The sequence below is a fragment of the Staurois parvus genome, unplaced genomic scaffold (assembly GCF_062004578.1).
Source record: "Staurois parvus isolate SC_StPar_1 unplaced genomic scaffold, SC_StPar_1.0 ptg000196l, whole genome shotgun sequence".
Classification (NCBI taxonomy): domain Eukaryota; kingdom Metazoa; phylum Chordata; class Amphibia; order Anura; family Ranidae; genus Staurois; species Staurois parvus.
In genome coordinates, this window is record NW_028317992.1 from 3,257,683 (window position 1) to 3,279,678 (window position 21,996).

The 21,996-nt window shown below is 45.5% G+C and overlaps 1 protein-coding gene, 1 long non-coding RNA gene and 2 other non-coding genes across 4 annotated transcripts in view; 1 reads left to right on the top strand and 3 right to left on the bottom strand.

Moving 5' to 3' along the window:
- LOC149461625 (uncharacterized) overlaps positions 1-15,552 on the top strand; it is a 37,797-nt gene extending 22,245 nt beyond the window's left edge. The window contains exon 3 of the long non-coding RNA XR_016312813.1: positions 14,630-15,552. This is a non-coding gene — a long non-coding RNA (uncharacterized LOC149461625). The remainder of the gene's footprint in view (positions 1-14,629) is intronic.
- On the bottom strand, positions 790-19,017 carry RPS3 (ribosomal protein S3). The gene is made up of 7 exons (XM_089678008.1): positions 18,926-19,017; positions 16,381-16,511; positions 14,866-14,959; positions 13,803-13,897; positions 6,832-7,019; positions 2,426-2,631; positions 790-868 (listed from the first exon to the last, which is right to left on the bottom strand). Exons 1-6 carry the CDS (start codon positions 18,953-18,955, stop codon positions 2,429-2,431), a joined length of 741 nt encoding a protein of 246 aa, XP_089534134.1. The 5' UTR covers positions 18,956-19,017; the 3' UTR covers positions 790-868; positions 2,426-2,428.
- Positions 2,233-2,379, bottom strand: LOC149461627 (small nucleolar RNA SNORD15). Its single transcript, XR_016312816.1, has one exon. It is a non-coding gene; the product is annotated as a small nucleolar RNA SNORD15 (small nucleolar RNA).
- Positions 2,709-2,858, bottom strand: LOC149461628 (small nucleolar RNA SNORD15). The gene has a single exon (XR_016312817.1). It is a non-coding gene; the product is annotated as a small nucleolar RNA SNORD15 (small nucleolar RNA).
- Positions 19,018-21,996: the final 2,979 nt, after the last annotated feature.

Consider the following 21,996-nt stretch of genomic DNA (forward strand, 5'->3'; position numbering starts at 1 on the left):
GATTTTTTTTAGCAAAGACATGTAGCAAACACATTTTGGCCTTAATTTAAGACAAAATTTGATTTACATTTTTACTGGACATGTTTATTAGCAAAATTGTTTTGTTCCTCAAAATTGTTGGGGTTTTTATAGCGCAAAAAAAAAAAAAAAAAAAAAAAAAACGCACAGGCGATCAAATGCCACCGAAAGCTCTATTTTAGGTGCAGTGTTGCATGACCGTGCAATTGTCAGTTAAAGTGAAGCAAAAAATGGCCTGCTCACGAAGGCGGGTAAATCCTCAGGAGGGCAAGTGGTTGAAGGGATCAGCACTCACCTTTCCAACACTTACTGGCATATTTTCCTGTGTGCTGCTTCCAGTCCACCTTCATTAGCAGGAGCCAGTTATTCTAGCAGATTGCGCCAGCTGCTGCACCCGCACAGCTCAGTTTACATTGCTGGGATCAGGCAGGTAGTTGTATATTTTTTTTTGCAGGGGACATTCTATATCTCTTTTGTAATAAAAAGCCTGCCTGCTTACAGTATGTAACAGTGGAACTTCAGTTCTACTAAAATTATAAGAGGAACATAAAATGTTCCTATTAAAGCAGGAGTGTGACAATGGAGCGATTTAAAAAGCAAAAATCGGAGCTGCAGTCTACAACATCCAATCAGATTTTATATTTCATATCAATCTAAATGGTTGTCAGTGCAACAAGTCTATTTTTGCACCAGCTTTAACAAGCTGGTCTCCTGTGAGGTTTTCAATTCACATCATACATGGTAAATGAAAAAAAAAAAAAAAAGACAGAATAATTTTTAGGTTTTTTTTTTATTTTAAAGAGTTTCTGAGCTGGTATCCAAAAGCATCACATCCTGGGCCTTCCACATCCTGAAGAGAAAACAAAAAAAACATCAAGACTTTGCAGTATGTTAATGCTCCAAGTATTACACACTAAATGGCATTACAATTGTTCATTCTAAGCAACTCCCACAGGTTGCCTAAAGTGCTAGTTCATCTTTTCAGAAAAAAGTGAAAACTGTACGCGTGTCTGAGCAGTGGGACTGTCACCTTAAACACCGCTTTACAAACTACATCGGTCTATAGCAAATGTCATCATATTTGGACATCAGTGCAGGGTTCAACAAATCCCAGGGACCAGGCTGCCACGGTGACTAGAAATTGTGTCCCGGCGCCTAGGCTTTTGTCAGCCCATTCACTGTTGCAGGAATGCACAATCTGTGACTCAACACCGGGGACTATGCAGTTCCAGGCACCAAGTGGTCAGTTTTTTTTCCTTCTACATTTAGCCCCGCGCAGGGCTCACTTGTCAGGTGGAAGCATTCAGGCTGCTTCGCTGCAGCCCAACTGCTTCGACACACACAAGTAAAGTGACACCCAAACCCCCCCAAGCTATGTATCCTGAATGGTAAAAATGTCCTCTTCCCAATCTTGTTCCTAACCGGGAAGCGGTGTGTATGCCGCCACTTCTGGGTCCCCGTAGACAGTTTCCCTAGCTAGCATTGCATTACATTCGGGCAAGACATGCAGGGTCTAAATTCTCTCATTAGAACAGGTCACAAAAAAAAAAAATGTTTAGTTACACCCAAAGTTACACCCAAGCACATAAAATGGCACCCCCTCCCCCCCACAAATTTAAACCGTGTTAAGGGAGCCTACATATGAAAATGTCGATTGCAGTACACATTACATATCGGTGCCCACACCAGAAAGAGCATAATTCTAGCACCAGACCTCCTCTAACGCTAAACTAGCGACCTATAGGGGATTTTAAAGCATTGCCTATAGAAAATAAAGGGTATTGAAGTTTGGCCCCTAACTTTTAGCTGGCTCCTATACTCAAAGCAAATTTGTCAAGCTCTGCCTTAGTGAAATGACTTATGGTATTACAATTCAGATTCATGGTTCTCGTATGTTTTAGGTAGTGCTGGTACCCATATTGTAGTTGAAGGTTAATTGAGTATTTCAGTTGTTTTTACACAGTATAACAAATAGCAACCAGTTTTTTTTTTTTTAGTTATTTGAACAGGTATAGTGTATTCATAACACAGGTAAAGTCATTGTCTTATATTTGTAAGAGTTCAGACTGGCTGACCCTCAACTTTTGCAGAACTCACACGATCCCACCTATGAATTTAGTTACACAACTGGTTTTCATAAGTAGGCGAATTATCAGTCTTAGTCTTCCTATAAAATAGGCCCCAAATACATTCAGCTCACATCTATCCCTTCCACCTTCTCAGACAAATGCCTCAAGGACATCAAGCAATGGGCAGTCTTGACTCAATGAACCAACCGCCACAACACAGAACGTGATGGTAGGCAGTAGCCCACTGGAAAAGATTTACCCAATCAGACTCGTCATCGAATCATCACAGAAGGCTCATTTTTTTTCCCCAGGAAAGCTGTGTTGGTTTCAGCACTTACCCATTATGCAGTGGGTACAGCCTGGGGCATGGCTGGGGGCTGGGCCTGCTCAGGCTTTGTTCCTTTCTGCTCAGAGATGGGAGTAGTTGGCAGGATCTCTTCTTTGGGCTCCACAATGCTGACGTGGTCAGGCAGGGGCTTCTTGGGGCCAATCTTGCCACTGGGGTCCCAAGGAAGCATGATCTTCACCTTGATACCCAGCACACCTAGAGGGGAAGAGTCGCATTAGAAACAAAACATGCATTTGTAATAGTTTCTGACTTTCATTTAATTTTCCTGGTGTCCTCCTCAGACAAATGCCTCTAAATCAATCAGGAGTATGGACAGGTATCTGAGGGAGACCCCACATACAGAGACACAGAACGTGGCTTTGTAGAGGAGAAACCTCCGCCAGAAACGTCCAGTCTGACTCGTCATCGAATCATCACTGAAGGACAGGAATTGCAAGAAATCCACCATAATTCATCATTGCTATAGGATGTCAACAAAAGACAATTCCAGCATCTTCTGGACAATCAAACTTTGGTGGCTAGAAGCACTTTGGGCTCTTAATGCATTGTGTCCAATTTCATTCTGTGAGAATGGAACAAGTGAGAGCCCACCTTCTGTTTGGGGGTATCAGCACCACCTAGCCCTTACCTTAGCCTGCCTCACTGGCTTTCCCCTTCTGTTTACTGAATTTCAGTTCTCAATCAAGGAGGCCAAGTACCACAAGTGGCCATAACCTAGGATGGTCTCCTGTACAGCACCTCTGCCCAAAGCCATGATCTGCTTGCATTGCATGGAGACACATCAGACCTAGTGATGATATCACTGGGTCTAAAACAAGGTTATGTAAAAAAAAAATATATATATATATATATATATATATATATATGTCAATAACCCTCCTTTCCCCTTTAGGGGGCTTCCCTTGGTTTGAACCTGGGGAACACCTATCCTTCAAGTTGTGGACGGGGAGGTGCGATGCCCTGGATACATTACAAAAAAAGTACTGGCATTTCCCAATGAACATCTGGCAGTATAGTCAGTTTTATAACTGTTCATAGCCTGTCCCCCAAAATCATCTACCTTGACACATTGAGAAGCTTTGTATGGGGAATGCCCCATCCCTCATTCCCTCCTGGTGTTGTATAAACTGCTCCAATCGGAGGAACCAGCTGAGAAACCTTCATACATACAGGCATGGGAGAGAGACTTGCAGTATAACTTTCCAGAAACCCAACTTGACCACCTGTATCACTTAACTCACATAAGCTGTTTATACAAAGATGCAAAAAAATAACTTTAAATTGCCTATTTGCTGGTATAGAGTCCCTTCTGGATTGGCTAAGCTTTACCCTTCCCTGTCTGGCTTATGTGGTCACCCCAGTACCTCTCCCCTTATTTGGTGTCCTAAGTTATGTCCCTTTTAACAAGACATTAAGAGCTCAAATTAACCATTTGCCCTTCTAAGGATTTACCCCCTTTCCTGACCAGGCAATTTTTTTTGCAGTATGGCACTGCATTACTTTAACTGACAATTGCGTGGTCATGCAACGCTGCACCCAAATGAAATATACATCATTTTCCCCACAAATTGAGCTTTCTTTCAGCGGTAACGACAATTTTGAGAAAAATATTTTGACTTTTTGCTATTAAACATGTCCAGTAAAAAATTTTTAAACAATCATATTTCGGTAAATTCAGGCCAAAATGTATTCTGCTACATGTTTTTGCTAAAAAAAAAAAATCCCAAAACGTGTAAATTAATTGATTTATGTGAAAGTTTGAGCGTTTACAAATGCCAGTATATATACTGGGCTTTTATTTTCTTAAATTTTTGTATTAGTATTGGCAGCAATAGACTTATAGCAGGACTGCGGCGGGCATCCTGACACTGGGGGGAACCGACTTAGTGTCACACCAATACAGTGATCAGTGCTTAAACAAAAAAAAAAAAACCCAACACTGACACTGTACTAATGGCACTGGGCAGGAAGGGGTTAACATGAGGGGAAAACAAAGTTAACGGTGTGCAGGGAGTGTTTTTCTATGGGGCGGTGACTGTGTGCGTCAGTGTAAGCACACTGCTCTGGATGGCTGTGTTGTGCACAGCCATCCAAAGCAGCATACACAAGCCGACAGGGAGTAATGTATTGTTTACATACAGATCCTTGGCAACCCTCGGCAATGACTGGGCGCCGGCGAGTAATCACTGGTCGGGACCCGGTGATTAACAGCCATGGCCGCAAATGGCGGCAGGGCTAGGGCGTGCGTGCCCTATTTGGAAAAGCAAAACACGTGATTTTTCGCACCTGTGCCGCCCTGTAGCGGCATTTCTGCTATAGGGCGGTCGGGAAGCAGTTAAGTTAATCCTTGACATAGACGTTCCTGACCCCCCCCTCCTCCCCCCCCCCCCCTTGCAGTTTCTACCTTCATGTGCCCTCCATTCCTCTTAGCCACTATAGGAAAAGTATCTTAACACATCTATTAAATGCAGCATGGCGTTTAAGTTCCAGTTAGCACTGAGTGGATAAAACTGGTGAATAATGTAATGGAGGTGGAGGAATGGATGGCTACATGCAAGGATCAATGTAGCACGTTTTAAACCATCTGGGCTATGTGGATCCATTACACTTCAGGGGCCTCAGGGACTTCGCACACCCTCTCAGCAGGGCTCTCAAACCCACATGGAGGTGGTGTGGCGATCTCCCACAGTCTACTTCAGGCCTTTTATGTACTTGGAAGACTCTAGATGGTATTGAAACCCACACCCTTTCAAGCCTATGTCTTGGTCAGACTTGCTGTCTATCTCTACCATGCAGCGTGCTTACAATAAGAGCGACTGAGTGTTTTTCCCTTTTTACGGATGCCTGTTCACTTTTGTATTGTTTCTTTTATTGTTGATTCTTGGGTACCTACTGCAGCACATGCTACATAGTGGCTGAGTGATTTATGCCTTGGGCTAACACCAGGAATCTTTTTAGAACCCACTTTGGTAAGGATTTCTTAACACCGGACAGGTGAACTTGTCCCATACACTCCAGGTCCATTTTGACCATTGAATCGTGCGGTCTTGCATAGGAATCGGGGACCTAAGACCCTCCCCCCATAATTCCTCTTCAGACTTACACCTGCCTATGGGTCACATCTGGTCCTTGTAGAGGCCCAAGTTATCATTCGTGGATATTCTTACTCTGATGCCCTTTTATTTAGCTCATTGCTAACTATAAGCTATGACAACTGTTACACAGCTTTTATGTCTGCTACGGCCCTTTTTTATCTTTATGTAAGAAAACACTTTTTTTTTTAAATAAAAGGCTACTTAAAAAAAAAAAAAAAAAAAAAAAAAAAAAAAAAGACGGTCATTAATATGATTATGTAGAGGGGAAGGATGAAACTGGGACAACAAAACAAGCTTTTGCTTTAACCTCTGTCCGCACTCATATGCAGCCTTTCAGTGGGCGGGCTTTAATGGCAAACGGCCACATCAACGTGTCTACATGAAAACATTTTACTGTGCGGAGAGCAGGCTCCGAGCACAGTAACTGTCACAGAAAGCTCCCGATGCATACTTGCAATCAGAACCTTTGCTCATTTGACCGCTGTGCCAGCCAATCACAGTGGTCTCTTGATCGGAATGCTCACCTCCCGGTATTTTGATCACTTAAAGGGCCGGGAGTCAGCAGCAGGAAGGGGTGATGGTTAAAAAACTGGTACAGAAAGATGCTGAAGTTAAACAATTTATAGAGGGCTCCACTCTCACTGTTGGAATGACTATATACAAGATTAATGTAAATTAACACCAAGGAAGCAGATCATAAAGAGGACAAATATTTTACAGAGAAAAGACATAGTATGTTATGTACCCTTTAGAATCAGTGAGCACTCCCTGAGGTCAAGGCCAGAAAAGCATTCAACACAAGTGTATCTTAACCCTCCTGTATTTTATTGTATTGCTTCCCTTTATATATTGTAAAGTGCTGCTCAAACTGTTGGCGCTATAAAAATCCCGTATAATAATAATAATTATATTAGTCAATGAAGACCAGCAGCTTGCAAATTTTTCACGTGAATAGATTCTGCAGATGGAAGCATGGATGAACAGGCCCTAGAAATGGTCAGAGCATACAATACCATGACGGGAAACCATTTGAGGGCGTAGAGTTTCTTCCCTGGCAGCACATCTAGCTGAGTAAAGGATGAAAAGGAGATGGTTGAAACAGGGAATTTATCTGCTTTCCTCTGGATGAGGAAGTCTATTCTCCCCCATGCTGGCGCTGGTCACATGGATCCTTTAATTCGGACATACTCTGCCCCCTCAAAACAGCGGCACCTTTCACCAACTACCTTACATTTCTGAGTCATGGCTTAGTCCACCAATTGGAACTAATCTGTAGAATGAGGGATAAGCAGCTTCTCACCTTGTCTGAGGAGGACGTGACGTACAGCTGTGTCCACATAGTAATTGACTGGGTCTCCACTGTGGATCATCAGGCCATCCACGAACTTCATGGACTTGGCTCTCTGACCTCTCAGTTTTCCAGATACAACCACTTCACAGCCCTTGGCCCCACTCTCCATGATGAAACGCAGAACACCATAGCAGGCTCTAATAGAGGAAGCAAAATCAGGATCACATTAAAACCTCTATTGTGTAGCGATACACTGCCGTTTTACAAAGAACAATTTTGTTTGGTATCATATAAATACTCAATCTACACATTTTTGTAAATGTGTACTTTAGAGTACATTTTTAAAGCAAACGTGCAGGAATTGAAAATAGCATGCATACTTACCTACCTGCTGCAGCAGTCCCCAGCTGCCTCTACACCGAGTGATCATGTGACTGATGATCACTCAGTTCTGGAGTGCACTCTGAGAACGGTGACCGTCAGTCACCACTCTGTGCTCTGCCCCTCCAGCACTCACTGGTGTGAGGAAGTGGGGAGGGCAGGAGATGTTAGCTCATGCTCTTAGTGGCACACTGAGAAGCTGCGCCAGCTGCCAATCAGGAATGTGGGTTGATCCTGTCAGGATCCTCTCTTACTCTGAGGTCATCAGAGGTTTGGCCTGCTATCGGATGATTCAGGATCACAGGGGTACAGCAGTGCACTCCTGGGACACGAGATGTATGGAGTCCAAAAAATTCATTCATGTTGATTGTCAAATCGTTTTTCACAGCTGATACACTAATGATGTGAAAAACATGATTTTTATGACGCAAATCCATTACATTATTCATGCCGTTTTTTTTCATAAAATTGAAATGGCACAATCGCGTGAGCTATTTTTGTTTTTTGAACAAAACATATGTCTTTCGATTTGTCTATGGCCTGCATTAGTTAAAAATAAATAAATTTTATAGCAACCCTGAAGCAAATAAAAACAAGTAATACCAACACTAAAGAGCAAGTTATTTTAGAAGGGGGCCATTAAAATTGTTAAACTGAAAAAAAAAAAAAAAAATGGTTAATAGGTACTGTTTTTTTGGAGATGGTATCCCCTTTTTACTAGAAAATGGTTTCAGTGGAGCATAGTGCTGGGATAATGGAACTTCATGGTACCTGTATCAGAGCTGGATGCCCTAATTCTGAAGAAAGTCAAAAGCATCTTCAGTGCATCAAGGGAGCACAGCAAGTGCACATTATGGAACCTGCCCCCAGCAAATTCCCACTTCGTTCTAATTACATCCCAGGGATGTTGGATTCCTATCGCCCGATGTCCGGGACATGTAGTTCCGGGCGTCAGGCAGGTCATTTTTTTCCTACCTTTAGCCGGGCAAGCAGCGGACTCACTTGTGAAGTGAAAGCATTCGGCAGCAGTGCTGCCGCTGATTGCTTCCACACAGTACCAGCCTCACTGCGCACCCCCCATGAGGTTTCCCAGGCTCCGCTTGCCCATCTGCAGGCCTGGCTCGCCGCCAGCTAGAGTTACGATGACACTTCCGGGTCCCTGTTGAGAGATTGTAATGCAATCCCTGGGTAAGAATATAATACGGTGCGATGCGCACCACATTACATTCAGTGGAGTTTTTTTTTTTTCTACCTGTAGCACTGCTGCAGGCACGCAGCAGTGCTCACCTGTCAGGTGGAAGCATTCGGCAGCAGCGCTTCCGGCGATTGCTTCAAAACAGTGCCAGCCTCTTCGTGTCTTTCCCAGGCTTCGCTTGCACATCTGCAGACCCGGCTCGCCATCAGCTAGAGGGGAGGGAGAGCTCCCCTCCCCTTCTTGTGCTGACCTGGAAGTGATGTTACAATGTCACTTCCAGGTCCCGTTGAGAGATTGTAATGCAATCCCTGGGAAAAAATGTAATATGGTGCGATGTGCATCACATTACATTCAGGGGAGCAGAGGGGAGACATGCAGGGTCTTTTAGACCTTGGATGTCTCAAAAGAGAACTTGTAACCAAAAATCACAGAGGACAAAGCCCCTATGTGAAAAAAAAGTAAAACAATTTTTTTCTTTAATTGTAAAAAAAATTAAAGTTACACCCAAGCACATACCATCTCCCCCTCTCCTTCAAAAAAATAGAGACCCCCACCCCCACATATACAAACGTAAAAGCACACGCTGGGGCGCCTACGCATGAAACAGTCAATTGCGATACTCATGTCACATATTGCTGCGCACGCCAGGATGAGAGCAATAATTCTAGCACCAGACCTCCTCCGTAACACTAAACTGGTGACCTATAAGAGGCTTTAAAAGTGTCGACCTATAGAAAATATAGGGTACTGAAGTTCATCGCCATTTCACGAGCATACACAAACCTAAGGTTTGACAAGTTGGATATCTATTTACTCGCTGCAACCTCATCTTTTACATTTTACAAAAAAATTGGGTAATTTATTGCTTTTTTGTGTCCTAAAATTAAATTACTTGTATTTTTTCTAACATTTTGTGGTAAAATCATGCGACAAAAAATTGGACCTACCACTTTTATTCTCTGGGGTCTCTGCTTTCAGAAAATATGTTTGGGGGTTTTATGTAATCTTAAGACCTAAAATGATTTTTAAACGAATGCAAAAACGAATGGCAGCGAAAGGGATACAGTATAAGCCCTGACCCACCCTTTCCTGACGAGCAGGCAATCTTTCATCCTCCCTCCCAGTCCCCGGGGGCGGTGCGGGAGAGAGGTAGGGAGGGGAGGATGAGAAACAGAGCAATGTTAAAAACAGTACACTTTTAAGTCGAGATAAAGCCTGTTTTTAAATGCCCCCGACATTCCTAAAGTCACCTCCGATTTAAATACGGTTTTGGTTATAAAAACATTTTTTTATCCGGACAAGTAGATTGTGGCCCCAATTTAGTCCCCATACAAGTAGTTTTTTTTTTCAACAATTTCCACCCCCTGAATCCACAGTAAACATTGAGCCAAAAAGGGAAAAAAGTAGTTGGATGTAGGGCAAGCAACAGGAGCACCACCTGAAAGTACTTCATCCCTACGCTGAACCTGCAAAGTCAACACCAGGACCATAACCATTCTGTTTGTCATTCAAATGGAATGTAATTGATTTCTGTGCGAGTCAGAGGACCGGACCAGCTCCTGATTGTACAATTCTTACAGCAGACAATTTGTTGTGTGCATACATTTATCATCTGAATGTCATCACAAATGAGATGAGCTGCCTGTGACCTCTTTTGCTGCAACAGATGACTGCCAAGTATTTTAGTAGACAATGTAGTCTCATGTAGATCTAGGCTTACAGACCTCTTCAAATATTAGTCTACGTAATTCTGAGGGCAGTTACTCTAGGATCCAGTTCCACTTTGTACAACTGTGCTTAGGACTGTACAGACCACATTTTCAGCCACTTCATGTATTCAGGACAATCGTTCTCTAACCAGGCAAACCACTGTGCAGCTGACCAATGTACACCAACATTCTGAAGCACCATCAGCGAGGGAGCAGGGCAACTGCATATAGGCGTTGGCACTAGACAACTCTTTAATGGGCAATAGATGCACATAGGAAATGTTAACCACTTGCCCTGTAGAGGATTTACCCCCCTTCCTGACCAGGCTATGTTCTGCAATACGGCGCTGCGTTACTTTAACTGACAATTGCGCAGTCATGCAACACTGTACATAAATGAAAATTGTCTTTTTTCCCCCCACAAATAAAGCTTTCTTTCAATGGTATTTGCTCCCCTCTGCGGTTTTCACTTTTTGCGCTATAAAGAAAAAACCTGACAATTAGAAAAAGAGACTTTGCTATAATACATATTCAATACAAAAAAAAAAAAAAAAAACACATTTCTTCATAAATTTAGGCTAAAGTGTATACTGCTACGTCTGCTTAAAAAAAAAAAAAAAAAAAAAAAACAATACGTGGAAATTGGTTTATGTGAAAGTTATATCGTCTACGGCGGTAGATACTGGAATTTTGTTTTCCATTTTTTTGATAGTAGCAATGGTGGCAATCAGTGACTTATAGCAGGACTGCAGAAGGCATTCTGACACTGGGTGTAAACTGACTAGCTGCCATTGACATCCCCAGTGACGCTAACACAGTGATCAGTAATAAAAAGCACTGACCCTGTATTGACGCTGGGCAAAAAGGGGTTAACATCTGGGGCGGTCGAAGTGTTTACTGTGTGCTGCGTTTTACTAGGGAGACCTGCTGTTTTGTATAGGTTGGGACGGTTGCCATTTTTTGTGTAGTTGGCTAATTTGGACGCACTGGATGCCTTTGCTGTCATTTTGGTATAGCTGGGTGCCACGTGTGTCCCTGTACCTATAAGGAGGGATGGGCTCCTCCAGGCACACTGGCTCTTAACCTATCCATGTGCTCCTACTATGTTATTTTTGGAAATTTTAGTTAGGTCCACAGTATACAGAGGACCCTTGACGTGGGACTTACGCATGTATTTGCAAATGTGTGCAAACAAAACCCTCAGTTTTTAACTCAAACTGTTAGACAGGATCAAATTGGTTGTTTTGCAGGCTGGCTGGTAAGAGTTGCTGGGAAATCTTTTGTGATGTGCATTGCCCTTCCATGTGCACCTTACTGCTAAGGCTGGTTATAGGTTGGGACGGTTGCCGTGCCATGGTGTTTTGTATCTTTGCTGTACAGAGAAATACAAAACAGCATGTTCACGCTGACAGGAGAGAGACCTGTGTTTCCACACAGGTCTCTCCCGTCAGCTTTCCCCAATGATCGCCAAGTGCTAGCCATCGTCAGCTGGGACCCGACAATTGACATCTCTAGCCGGCAATAACGGCACAGGTAGGGCTACACGCGCGCACCCTACCTGGAAATGCAAATCACATACTATAGGGCGGAGGACAAGTGATTAAACAAGGGAGGAGATTTACAACACAGAAGTGCAAGCATGTAAAAGCCACAACTAAGAGCACATTCAGGCTAACAATACAATAATTGAAGCTATGATTCCCCCAAAAATACGTTATACAGAAACTGACTAGATGAAATAAGCCAATCACTGTAAAGCCAAAATGACTTACTATCTGTGCAGGATCCAAGCATCTAAAAGGCAGCCATTACTCCTACAATACATACTATGACATCCCTGTATATACCACTAGCATATGATCCTGCATTGCAAGCACAAACTTAAGGAAATATTTTTCCAATAGTGACAAAGATTTAAAAACCCACTGTATGAACCAAATGCCTTTCCAAACCTAGATATTACCCTGTAAAAGTAGCAGTGGCATGATCATTCAGTTGCAGTCTGGGGAGAGAGCAGAGGTGTAGGAGGGACCCAGCAGGCCCATTCATTACAATCTGCCTTTAGAAAATTACAAGAGGGGCAGAGAAGACCAGTCACCCTGCACAAGGAGAAAGAGCAGCAGCAGCCGGTCTTTATTATAGGAAGCTCCTGCACAGAGGTAAAGTCTCACACTGGATTATTACACAGATCTGAATATACAAGCACACCAAGTTTTAAGGAGAAGCACAACTGCTTCTTGTTTTTCCTGGAGTTCAGCTTCAGGCCTCATGCACACAAGTAGTTGATTGAAAGCTCCAAGCAGACGGCCACAAATGCTGGCGGTAGTTGTAGTTCTCCCATTCACAGTACACTCTATACATTTTCTAAAAATTGTAACAGCAAGTGCAAGGGGAAGATCCTCCGCCCACTGGCACAAGAAGGATGAGGGGAGGGCAACACGGTCACATGGAACATATTTAAGGTGAGCGTATCCTTTAAATATAGTCTGGTAGGTTGATGAGGTCTTTGCCTTGTTTGTGCAATGGCCTATACTCCGCATCACTTTATAGCTGCCCCTCTCCTTCAAACTATTGTCCATTTGTATCTGCAGTACAGCCAACACAACCCAAAGAAGTTCCCACACTTCCAAGCCAGCAGTTTTTAACCACTGCAGCCCCAGGCTTTTTCTGGCACATATATATATAGATGTTACACCAACTGGATACCAAACATGTCGCCCTTTAAAATTACACACACCTGTGCAAGGGTGACAAATGACTTAAATTTTACTATCCATAGGCGACTCTTTAAAAGCTTTAACAGGTTACCACTATAAATTTACAGAGGAGGTCTGGTGCTAGAATTGCCGACCATGATCAGACGTTTGTGGCAAAACCTCACGTGTGAGACTGTCACTGTTTGCATGCTGCACTGACACATGTGCCCCCAGGCATGGTAATTTTTTTTCATTCATTTTTACACTATCGCTTTAATTTTTGTTTTTGGATCTTTTTTATTGCTGTCACAAGGAATGTAAACATCCCTTGTGACACAAATACATGTGCCAAGTACTCTTTGAGGGATCTGGGGTCTGTAAGACTGCAAATAGCTCCTCTGCACGTGAAAGCATTCAAAACACCATCAGTGTTTTTAATTTCTTTCAGATTTTCAAAAATGGCTCCGGTAATTTCCGAGTAAACCGGATGTCAGGTCATTGCTTCTGGTTTACTATAAGTGAGAGCTGATCAAGGATGATTCTGCCCTTGTTCAGCAGACTGGCCAGGCACTGGACGTTCTAGCTGGTTGCTCAGGATTCCTGGTGGGACGGGAGATCCCGAGAGAGTGGCAGAAGGCAGCAGGGTTAGTTAGCTGCTCTAATTGCTTGTACAAGAGACCCAACCGCTGGTCTAACAAACCAGCACCAGTACAACCACCGAAAATCCAGCAACATTCGGGTACGTTGCTGGTTCAGAAGTAGTTAATCCTAATGTTCCTGTAATCAAATGCCAGTATAAACACTAAACCCTGACATCACCAAAGCACACAGTACTGCTTTTCACTTTAGAGAATACTCAATACAGTACATGAAAATCACCAAAAGTCTCCATTCTATTATCGCACTTCACAGAAGGCATCTGCTTTCAAAGACAAGCCTGGGCAACACTCCAGCAGACCAGTCTAATATTGTCAACCCACCAATGTGTTTTCATCTCACCTCCTCACAGCCAGTCCTCCCAGGAGCTTGTAACGCAGGGATTCAGCCTGAGCGATGGCACACAGACCCCTTGTGGCAACTTTCTCTGCATACAGCTAAAGGAAGAAGAAAAATCATTCTCTTAGCTATTCGGTTTATAAGAGGAAAAAGAAGCAAGGAAGGCAAAATGAACATAAGCAAAGCTGAAGAAATCCTGAATAGTAAAGGACCCGTTCACAATGAAACAGATTTAGTGTGTGGGCAGCTGTCAGTTTTGGACTGCAGTGAGGTGTGGTAGGGTGGTGGTCTGATGAGTGTTTTGGCGCATCAGTTTCCTTGTTTATTTTATTTGAAGTGCTCAAAATGATGTCTCTGCACAGCAGCCCAGTGTGTTGCTCTGCTGTGTAGCAACATGCAGTGCCTACCATTGTGCTACATTATACAGGATTTATATCGCGCCAACAGTTTGCTCAGCGCTTTACAATATAACGGGAGACAATACAGCAACAATACAGTTCAATACAAGAGGGTTAGGAGGGCCCTGATCCTTGGAGCTTACAATCTAGGATATAATGCAGCATGTCTGCAACTCACTGCACCGCACCTCCAAGTTGCACTGCAGAGCAATTGGAATTTGTTCCAGAGAAAACAGTTTTCTATATGCCCTAGTGATGACTGCGGTTCACCCAGTGCGGGAAAAACACTAGTCACTGCTCCGCATGTGTGAATGAGCCCTTAAAATGTTGCTTGCATAAATTCTCCTTTTAAACAACCCCAAGTAACCCTCAAATTCAACCCTTTTTTAAAATTTGGTACACAAATGTTATATCCATTTTCATTTCATACAGGGAATGTGTACAGGGACCAGCTTCTGAAAAAGGAAACGTGGAGGCTTCTCAGACAAATGCCTCGAATCTTAGTCTTCACACAACACCAGTCACACATGCCAGGAGTGAAGGTGGGCAGCAGAACACTACCCATCTATACCACTGCCAGTGCTAGGAGTGAAGTTGGACTCGTCATCGAATCATCACAGAAACCATCCAGCAAATACTACCACCACCGGATCGTCCAACAAACTCACCTCCACACTACCCTCAGGAAACCCAAACCTCTTCTGGACTACGGCAGTCAGCTCACGGATTCGGCGCCCCTTCTCACCAAGGACATTCTGGGTCCTGCAAGTAGACAAAATATTAGCTTGCCAGCTTAAAAGCAGCATGGGCTAGAATACTAGGTTACAAAATGTAGAAAACTGGAGCTTTTGGCAATACTTCCCCCTCTTAACACAGGAAAATAGTAAATAAAGCCACCATAACATCTGTGCGCTGCAAATGGACAGGTGATAAAAAGGTGTATACTGTGAGCCTCTATACTTTTTATTGAGCCTGCCATTCCCAGGTCTTCCCAAAATGGCCAGGAAACTCACCACACATTCTGACTGCGGCTAGAAGCATTCCTATATGTTGGCTATCCTCTATATCTCCTTCGGTGCCAACTCTGTTTAAAATTATTCCTGATGTGAGACGGATGGAATACCTGACTGCTCTACATGCCTGTTTGATTGCTGTGTTCGTGGCAGTGTGGCACCCATGGGATAATTTCACCTCCTCCCACCTTTCTCCAAATGTACGGTTCTGATGGCCTCCCCACTGTTGCTATGTGACATTATGTTAGTAACCATCGATGTGCTCCCTCTTTCAATTTAAGTGTGTGTGTGTACGTGTGCATGTGTACACACACGTGAAAACCAATAAAATGTTTATATATATATATATATGTATACTGTATTTCCAAACTGAGCAAATTCTAATCGTGACATTTTGTGAATGGGGGTCATTCACTGCTGCATGGAACAGCAGAGTGTATAAAGGGAAACTTGTGTTGGTAAAAACAGCCCCAACTTCTTTGGCATCAATGCACAGTTAAATCAACCTACAAAAAGCTTCCCAGTTTAGCTGGACCATCAGTCACCTGAATCACCAGAATCCCTTTCATAAAAGGAGGACTTTGCTTTACTCGGCAGGGGATCTGGCCACTGATCAGAGCAGTGTGGGCAGATGACATGTCCGTGTCTGCTCAGTTTATGCAGAGTGGACACAGGGAGCCTGCTCTGCTCTATGGAGGGCCAGGAGTAAGCAAACTCAGCTGTCAGTTTACACCTGGCTGGCCTTTGATACACATAGAAAGAAGAGGATGAATCCCTTTCAGTTTTTTTTTCCAAGTGGACCGGATTGGAGGTAGGTGCGTAAATGAAAATCTGGGTGTTCGTTTACACCCACCATTCTTTAGGGGTGATTAGACCGTCCAATCAGGTCTGCTTGAAAAAACTGACAAGCAGACCCTTCATGTGAAAGGGGCCTTAACCTCTCTGCCACCGTCAGCAATCTAAAATGGAACTGGTTCGTTCTTTTTTACTCTGTATACATTCTCTTCTGAAGACTGCCAGCAGGCAGGTAGGTTTATTTTACGACAGAAAAGACACTTCATGTCCCGTTTTGCAATAACAGCCGGTCTGCCGGCACTTTTTACATTTTTAACATTAGTTCCACTTTAAGTAGAAGCTACAAACACTTGGTCAACCAGCAATCCTGCTCACCTGGTAGCCAGAATAATGATCTCAGTCCTGGTTGGGGTGACTCGGACCTCCACACCAGAGTAGCCATCTTCAGCCAGCTCGCGGGTCAGGAACTCGTTCAGCTCAGCTTTGAAGATGCCATCGGCGACAAACTGTAAAAACACAAATTACAAAGTTTTAAAAAAGTTTAATTCATGAAGAAATTTCTACACTACTGACCAGTCTTGAACTATACCAATAAATGGCTTAACCACTATTGACCACTTATTCTCAGGATGCATTGCTCAGGCCTTGGGCAGCATATCCTCTCACACCCAGGAGTATCAGGTATTTCTGAGGGCCCCCAAACAGCAATAGAGGAGAACAGAAAAGGTGAATACTATACAGTGGATAGGGATATGTGGCTTGCCAAGAAAACCTGGCGCTGGCATTAATGGGCCCCTTTAAATGTACTGTAAAGGTTTTCCGATGGCAACAGGTAACATCTGCATTTAGGTTGTATCATGGGTACAAAGCATGCAGGGTTCTTCTCCCTTGCAGTAGCTGTCAAATTTGATATTTCAAGAGAGATCTGTGAATGAACAAATTACAAGTCTCACCTGCCTTCATGGCAGACGGACTTGTAGTCCCCAGTGGAATATAAGGGCCTCGATCAGAGCGCCTGTGGTCCAGACACTTCCTCCCGCTCATTAACTCAAAACTGGTACAGAGGAAGAGTCTGCAGGAGTCCAACACCCGCCATCCACTGATCACAGTTGCAATGCTTTGCAGGCTCCTATGAACAAATGCACTTTTTCCCTGCAAAACTGTATGTATTTTTTATAAAAGGTGAACTTATCCTTTAAAGAGGCAATTTAAATTGCAGCATGAAGGGTGGGACTAGCCTAGTGTACCTGATGAACCGGTCAGGTCCCGTGTGCCCAGGCTCCGGTGGAAGCGGCCATGTCCCGTGTGCCCAGGAGCCGGTGGAAGCGGCCATGTCCCGTGTGCCCAGGAGCCGGTGGAAGCGGCCATGTCCCGTGTGCCCAGGAGCCGGTGGAAGCGGCCATGTCCCGTGTGCCCAGGAGCCGGTGGAAGCGGCCATGTCCCGTGTGCCCAGGAGCCGGTGGAAGCGGCCATGTCCCGTGTGCCCAGGAGCCGGTGGAAGCGGCCATGTCCCGTGTGCCCAGGAGCCGGTGGAAGCGGCCATGTCCCGTGTGCCCAGGAGCCGGTGGAAGCGGCCATGTCCCGTGTGCACAGGAGCCGGTGGAAGCGGCCATGTCCCGTGTGCACAGGAGCCGGTGGAAGCGGCCATGTCCCGTGTGCACAGGAGCCGGTGGAAGCGGCCATGTCCCGTGTGCACAGGAGCCGGTGGAAGCGGCCATGTCCCGTGTGCACAGGAGCCGGTGGAAGCGGCCATGTCCCGTGTGCACAGGAGCCGGTGGAAGCGGCCATGTCCCGTGTGCACAGGAGCCGGTGGAAGCGGCCATGTCCCGTGTGCACAGGAGCCGGTGGAAGCGGCCATGTCCCGTGTGCACAGGAGCCGGTGGAAGCGGCCATGTCCCGTGTGCACAGGAGCCGGTGGAAGCGGCCTTGTCCCGTGTGCACAGGAGCCGGTGGAAGCGGCCATGTCCCGTGTGCACAGGAGCCGGTGGAAGCGGCCATGTCCCGTGTGCACAGGAGCCGGTGGAAGCGGCCATGTCCCGTGTGCACAGGAGCCGGTGGAAGCGGCCATGTCCCGTGTGCACAGGAGCCGGTGGAAGCGGCCATGTCCCGTGTGCACAGGAGCCGGTGGAAGCGGCCATGTCCCGTGTGCACAGGAGCCGGTGGAAGCGGCCATGTCCCGTGTGCCCAGGAGCCGGTGGAAGCGGCCATGTCCCGTGTGCCCAGGAGCCGGTGGAAGCGGCCATGTCCCGTGTGCCCAGGAGCCGGTGGAAGCGGCCATGTCCCGTGTGCCCAGGAGCCGGTGGAAGCGGCCATGTCCCGTGTGCCCAGGAGCCGGTGGAAGCGGCCATGTCCCGTGTGCCCAGGAGCCGGTGGAAGCGGCCATGTCCCGTGTGCCCAGGAGCCGGTGGAAGCGGCCATGTCCCGTGTGCCCAGGCTCCGGTGGAAGCGGCCATGTCCCGTGTGCCCAGGCTCCGGTGGAAGCGGCCATGTCCCGTGTGCCCAGGCTCCGGTGGAAGCGGCCATGTCCCGTGTGCCCAGGCTCCGGTGGAAGCGGCCATGTCCCGTGTGCCCAGGCTCCGGTGGAAGCGGCCATGTCCCGTGTGCCCAGGCTCCGGTGGAAGCGGCCATGTCCCGTGTGCACAGGAGCCGGTGGAAGCGGTCACGTTCCGTGTGTCCAGGCACTGATAGAAGCAGAGCTGTCCATAGACAATGCCCCCCTACACTCGAGACACAGTACCCGGGGTGCTCAGTCCTCCCAGCCGCCATGACAGCCGGTCAGACCAGGCCACACTCCATCCGCCGCCATCCTCCTCCGCCTTCCCGCCTCACCCCCTGGACCCCCCTCCCCGGCACTGTACACAGCCCCGTCCATCCCCCTGGACTTGTGTTCTCCACCGATACCGGCTCTGTCCGCCCTTACCTTCCTCTTCTTCGAGATCTGCACCGCCATCTTGCTCCGCGCTGCTGGAAGGAAAGGGAGAGCACTTCCGGCGGAAGTCACTATATAGGGAGGCAGGCCGCCGGAAGTATTCTGACTCCCACCGGGGGGGATGACGGGAGATGTAGTGCTGGCGGGTCATAGTGCTAGTTATGGCCGTGTTCAGTCAGGTTCCATAGGGGAGTGTGTGGAAGTGATATGTACACAATGAGCGAACTCCAAGAACAGTGATAATAATAAAGATTGTGAATGTGCCAGCGATATATTCCCCATGTCAGGGTTGGGGGATGAGAGGAGCACATGAGGGGGGTTTGGCGGAGTAATGGTGTATGAACCCCTAGATTGTAAGCTCTGGTGAGCAGGGCCCTGTGATTCCTCCTGTATTGAATGTCCGCCCTCCTGTTGTAAAACGCTCTGCAAACTTGGCTCTATATAAATCCTGTATAATAATAATGATATCTAGAAAAGCTACAATTTCTGGGGAAATTGTGTGAAGTGTTCTTGCCTCCACCAGTAGTCTACAACTGGAGTGGGTGGAGTAACTGGGTGGAGTGGGCAGAGTAACTGGGTGGAGTGGGCGGAGTAAGTGTTGTGTGGTTGGAGTGGCTGGAGTATCTGTGAAAAGGTTGGACTGGGCAGAGTAACTTTATGGAGTGGGCAGAGTAACTATGTGGAGTGTTTGGAGTGAGTAAAGATAGTAAACATTCCACTAACCAATTAATTGATCAAATTTAAAAAGTGCGCATGGCAAGCTTGATAGAGTGAGAATCACAAGACCCGGACCTACATTTTGATGCATAGTATGTCTCTGAAATATTAAACATGAAGGCACAGTCACAGTTTAGAAATTGCCCTTCAAATTTGAGGTGGCTAGAGTGGAGTTTCAATGAATGTCAATGGGCGGCGTGAGTTGCAAACAAATGGTCATATTGTGAAAACTATCAGGACTATGGCTTAGCCGTGGACATTTTTAGTGGCAGCAGGGATAGCTGAACGTTTTGATATACGATTTGTGTAGGTGGGCTTGAAAATGAGGGAGTGATGGCAGTTTACAAATCATCTCCTGATTTTTCAGCTCACACTCTAGCTTTTGTCAGCTCCCACTCTAGTTTTGAACATTCCGCCATTCATTCCTATGGGACCAATTTCACCACAAAAACGCCGATATTCTGTGAACCATTTGGTGAAACGTTCCACAAAGTAATAGCACACCAATTGGGAACAATCCGCACGTTTCAGTATATTACTGTCTATGTAGTGTAAAAACTGTGGGAGGAGTTAGGGTGGGAAATTTGGCTATAATAATAAGAATATATATGTGAGATAACAGTAAGTGGTCTTGCATGGCAAGACAACTTACTGTTATCTCACATATATATTCTTATTATTATAGCCAAATTTCCCACCCTAACTCCTCCCACAGTTCTTCATGAGATTTATATACATCTCGTATTTCAAATACGCTTCTGGTTAGTGCACATTTGTATCATATGCACAGGGAGCACCATCACAGGACTGGAATTTGATGTGTTTTCACCACCAACTTTATTTGTCACTGACTGATTGATACTCACCATTATTTACTTCATTACTTATCAGTCATCTTTTATTGACTATCAGCACTGCATATTATTGTTTACATTAAATTAATGAGAGTAGGTGCACAAATTGGGGCAGGCTGGTAGGGGCCCCTGTGCATTACTTTGCACAGGGGCCCATGATGCTATTAAGATGGTCCTGAAAACTTGTTGAGTCTTGAACCTGATCACCCTCTCCCTTTATCTGGCCCAGGGGGTGTGGTGTAGACGTACTCACACTGCCCTGTCCTGTTAGCTTGGTGGGTTGCAGCTGCTTTCAGGCCTTATGCTTCTTCCCTGCTGACAGAAGTGTCCTTCCTAGGACACTTGGCATAGTGTAGATCCTTCTGTTCAGCAACCAGCCTGTAGGCAGGCTCCCCTCCCTGGAGCCCCCTCCCAGGATCCACTCTCCAGCACCTTCCTTCAGTCCATCTTCCATCCAACTCCCCTGCTGCACAGGCTCCGTCAAATTTAAGGGTTGCCCTCGGCCACCTTGCCCAGCCTCCTGCCTGGGGATTGGCCAAGTTCCCCTAAATATGCAAATCTGGGTTTCCTCCCCTCCCTTCTTCCAGAAAGTGCAATAAGTTTCTGGAAGGGTGGGAGTGCTCCAGAAGCCCTGACCTGTAGAGCCTCCAGCCTGTACTGAGGTAAACTCACTACCTCATTGCCAGGCTGACTCATCCCAGGCTTCTAATAAGCCTCTAACTAAAAAAACAACAAATCCTATTTATCTAGTGGGTTCTACAGATCCAAAAACAACATTTAGAGTTGGCTCAAGTACTACAATGATGGAGGACAAGCAAAGAAAAAACAATGTCCTCTCTAGTTCTCAACCTGGAAGGGGAAGGAGGGTGGGGGAGAAATCTTGTTTCTCTTCCTACTTATTACATAATTGCTCAAATACATTGGGGGAGAAGGTCAGGGAGCTGAATCCATAGCGGTTGAAGGAGTATCAAACCACATTGCCCAGACATTCAAAAAACATTTCAGCACAACTACTTTTCTCATACGTTCTTTATGACGTGGCAGATTGGAATTTACCAGTTTTTATTCCAAAACAAGATGGATGGTGGATCTGATCTTTTATAACACAACAATAACTCTTCTAGCATAGAAATGTAGCATGTCAAGGAGCGTCCATTCAGCTGCAATGGGAACCATATCCTCTACTAGACCCAACAGGCAGATTTTCAGAGTAAGGTTCAAGTGTATACAGTCCACTACATCCTACCAAAATCCCCATTTTTATATTTTCTGGCAGGTCCAAAATATATGGGAAAAGTCTCCCCTAAGCTAATACCATATACACACCAATCAGCCATAATATTAGGACCACTGATAGGCAAATTGAATAACATTGATTATCTTGTTTACAATGGCACCTGAATGTGGGTGGAATATATTAGGCAATATTATTATTATTATTACATCGAGTTTATATAGCGCCAAAGGGTTTGCTCAGCGCTGTACAGTAGA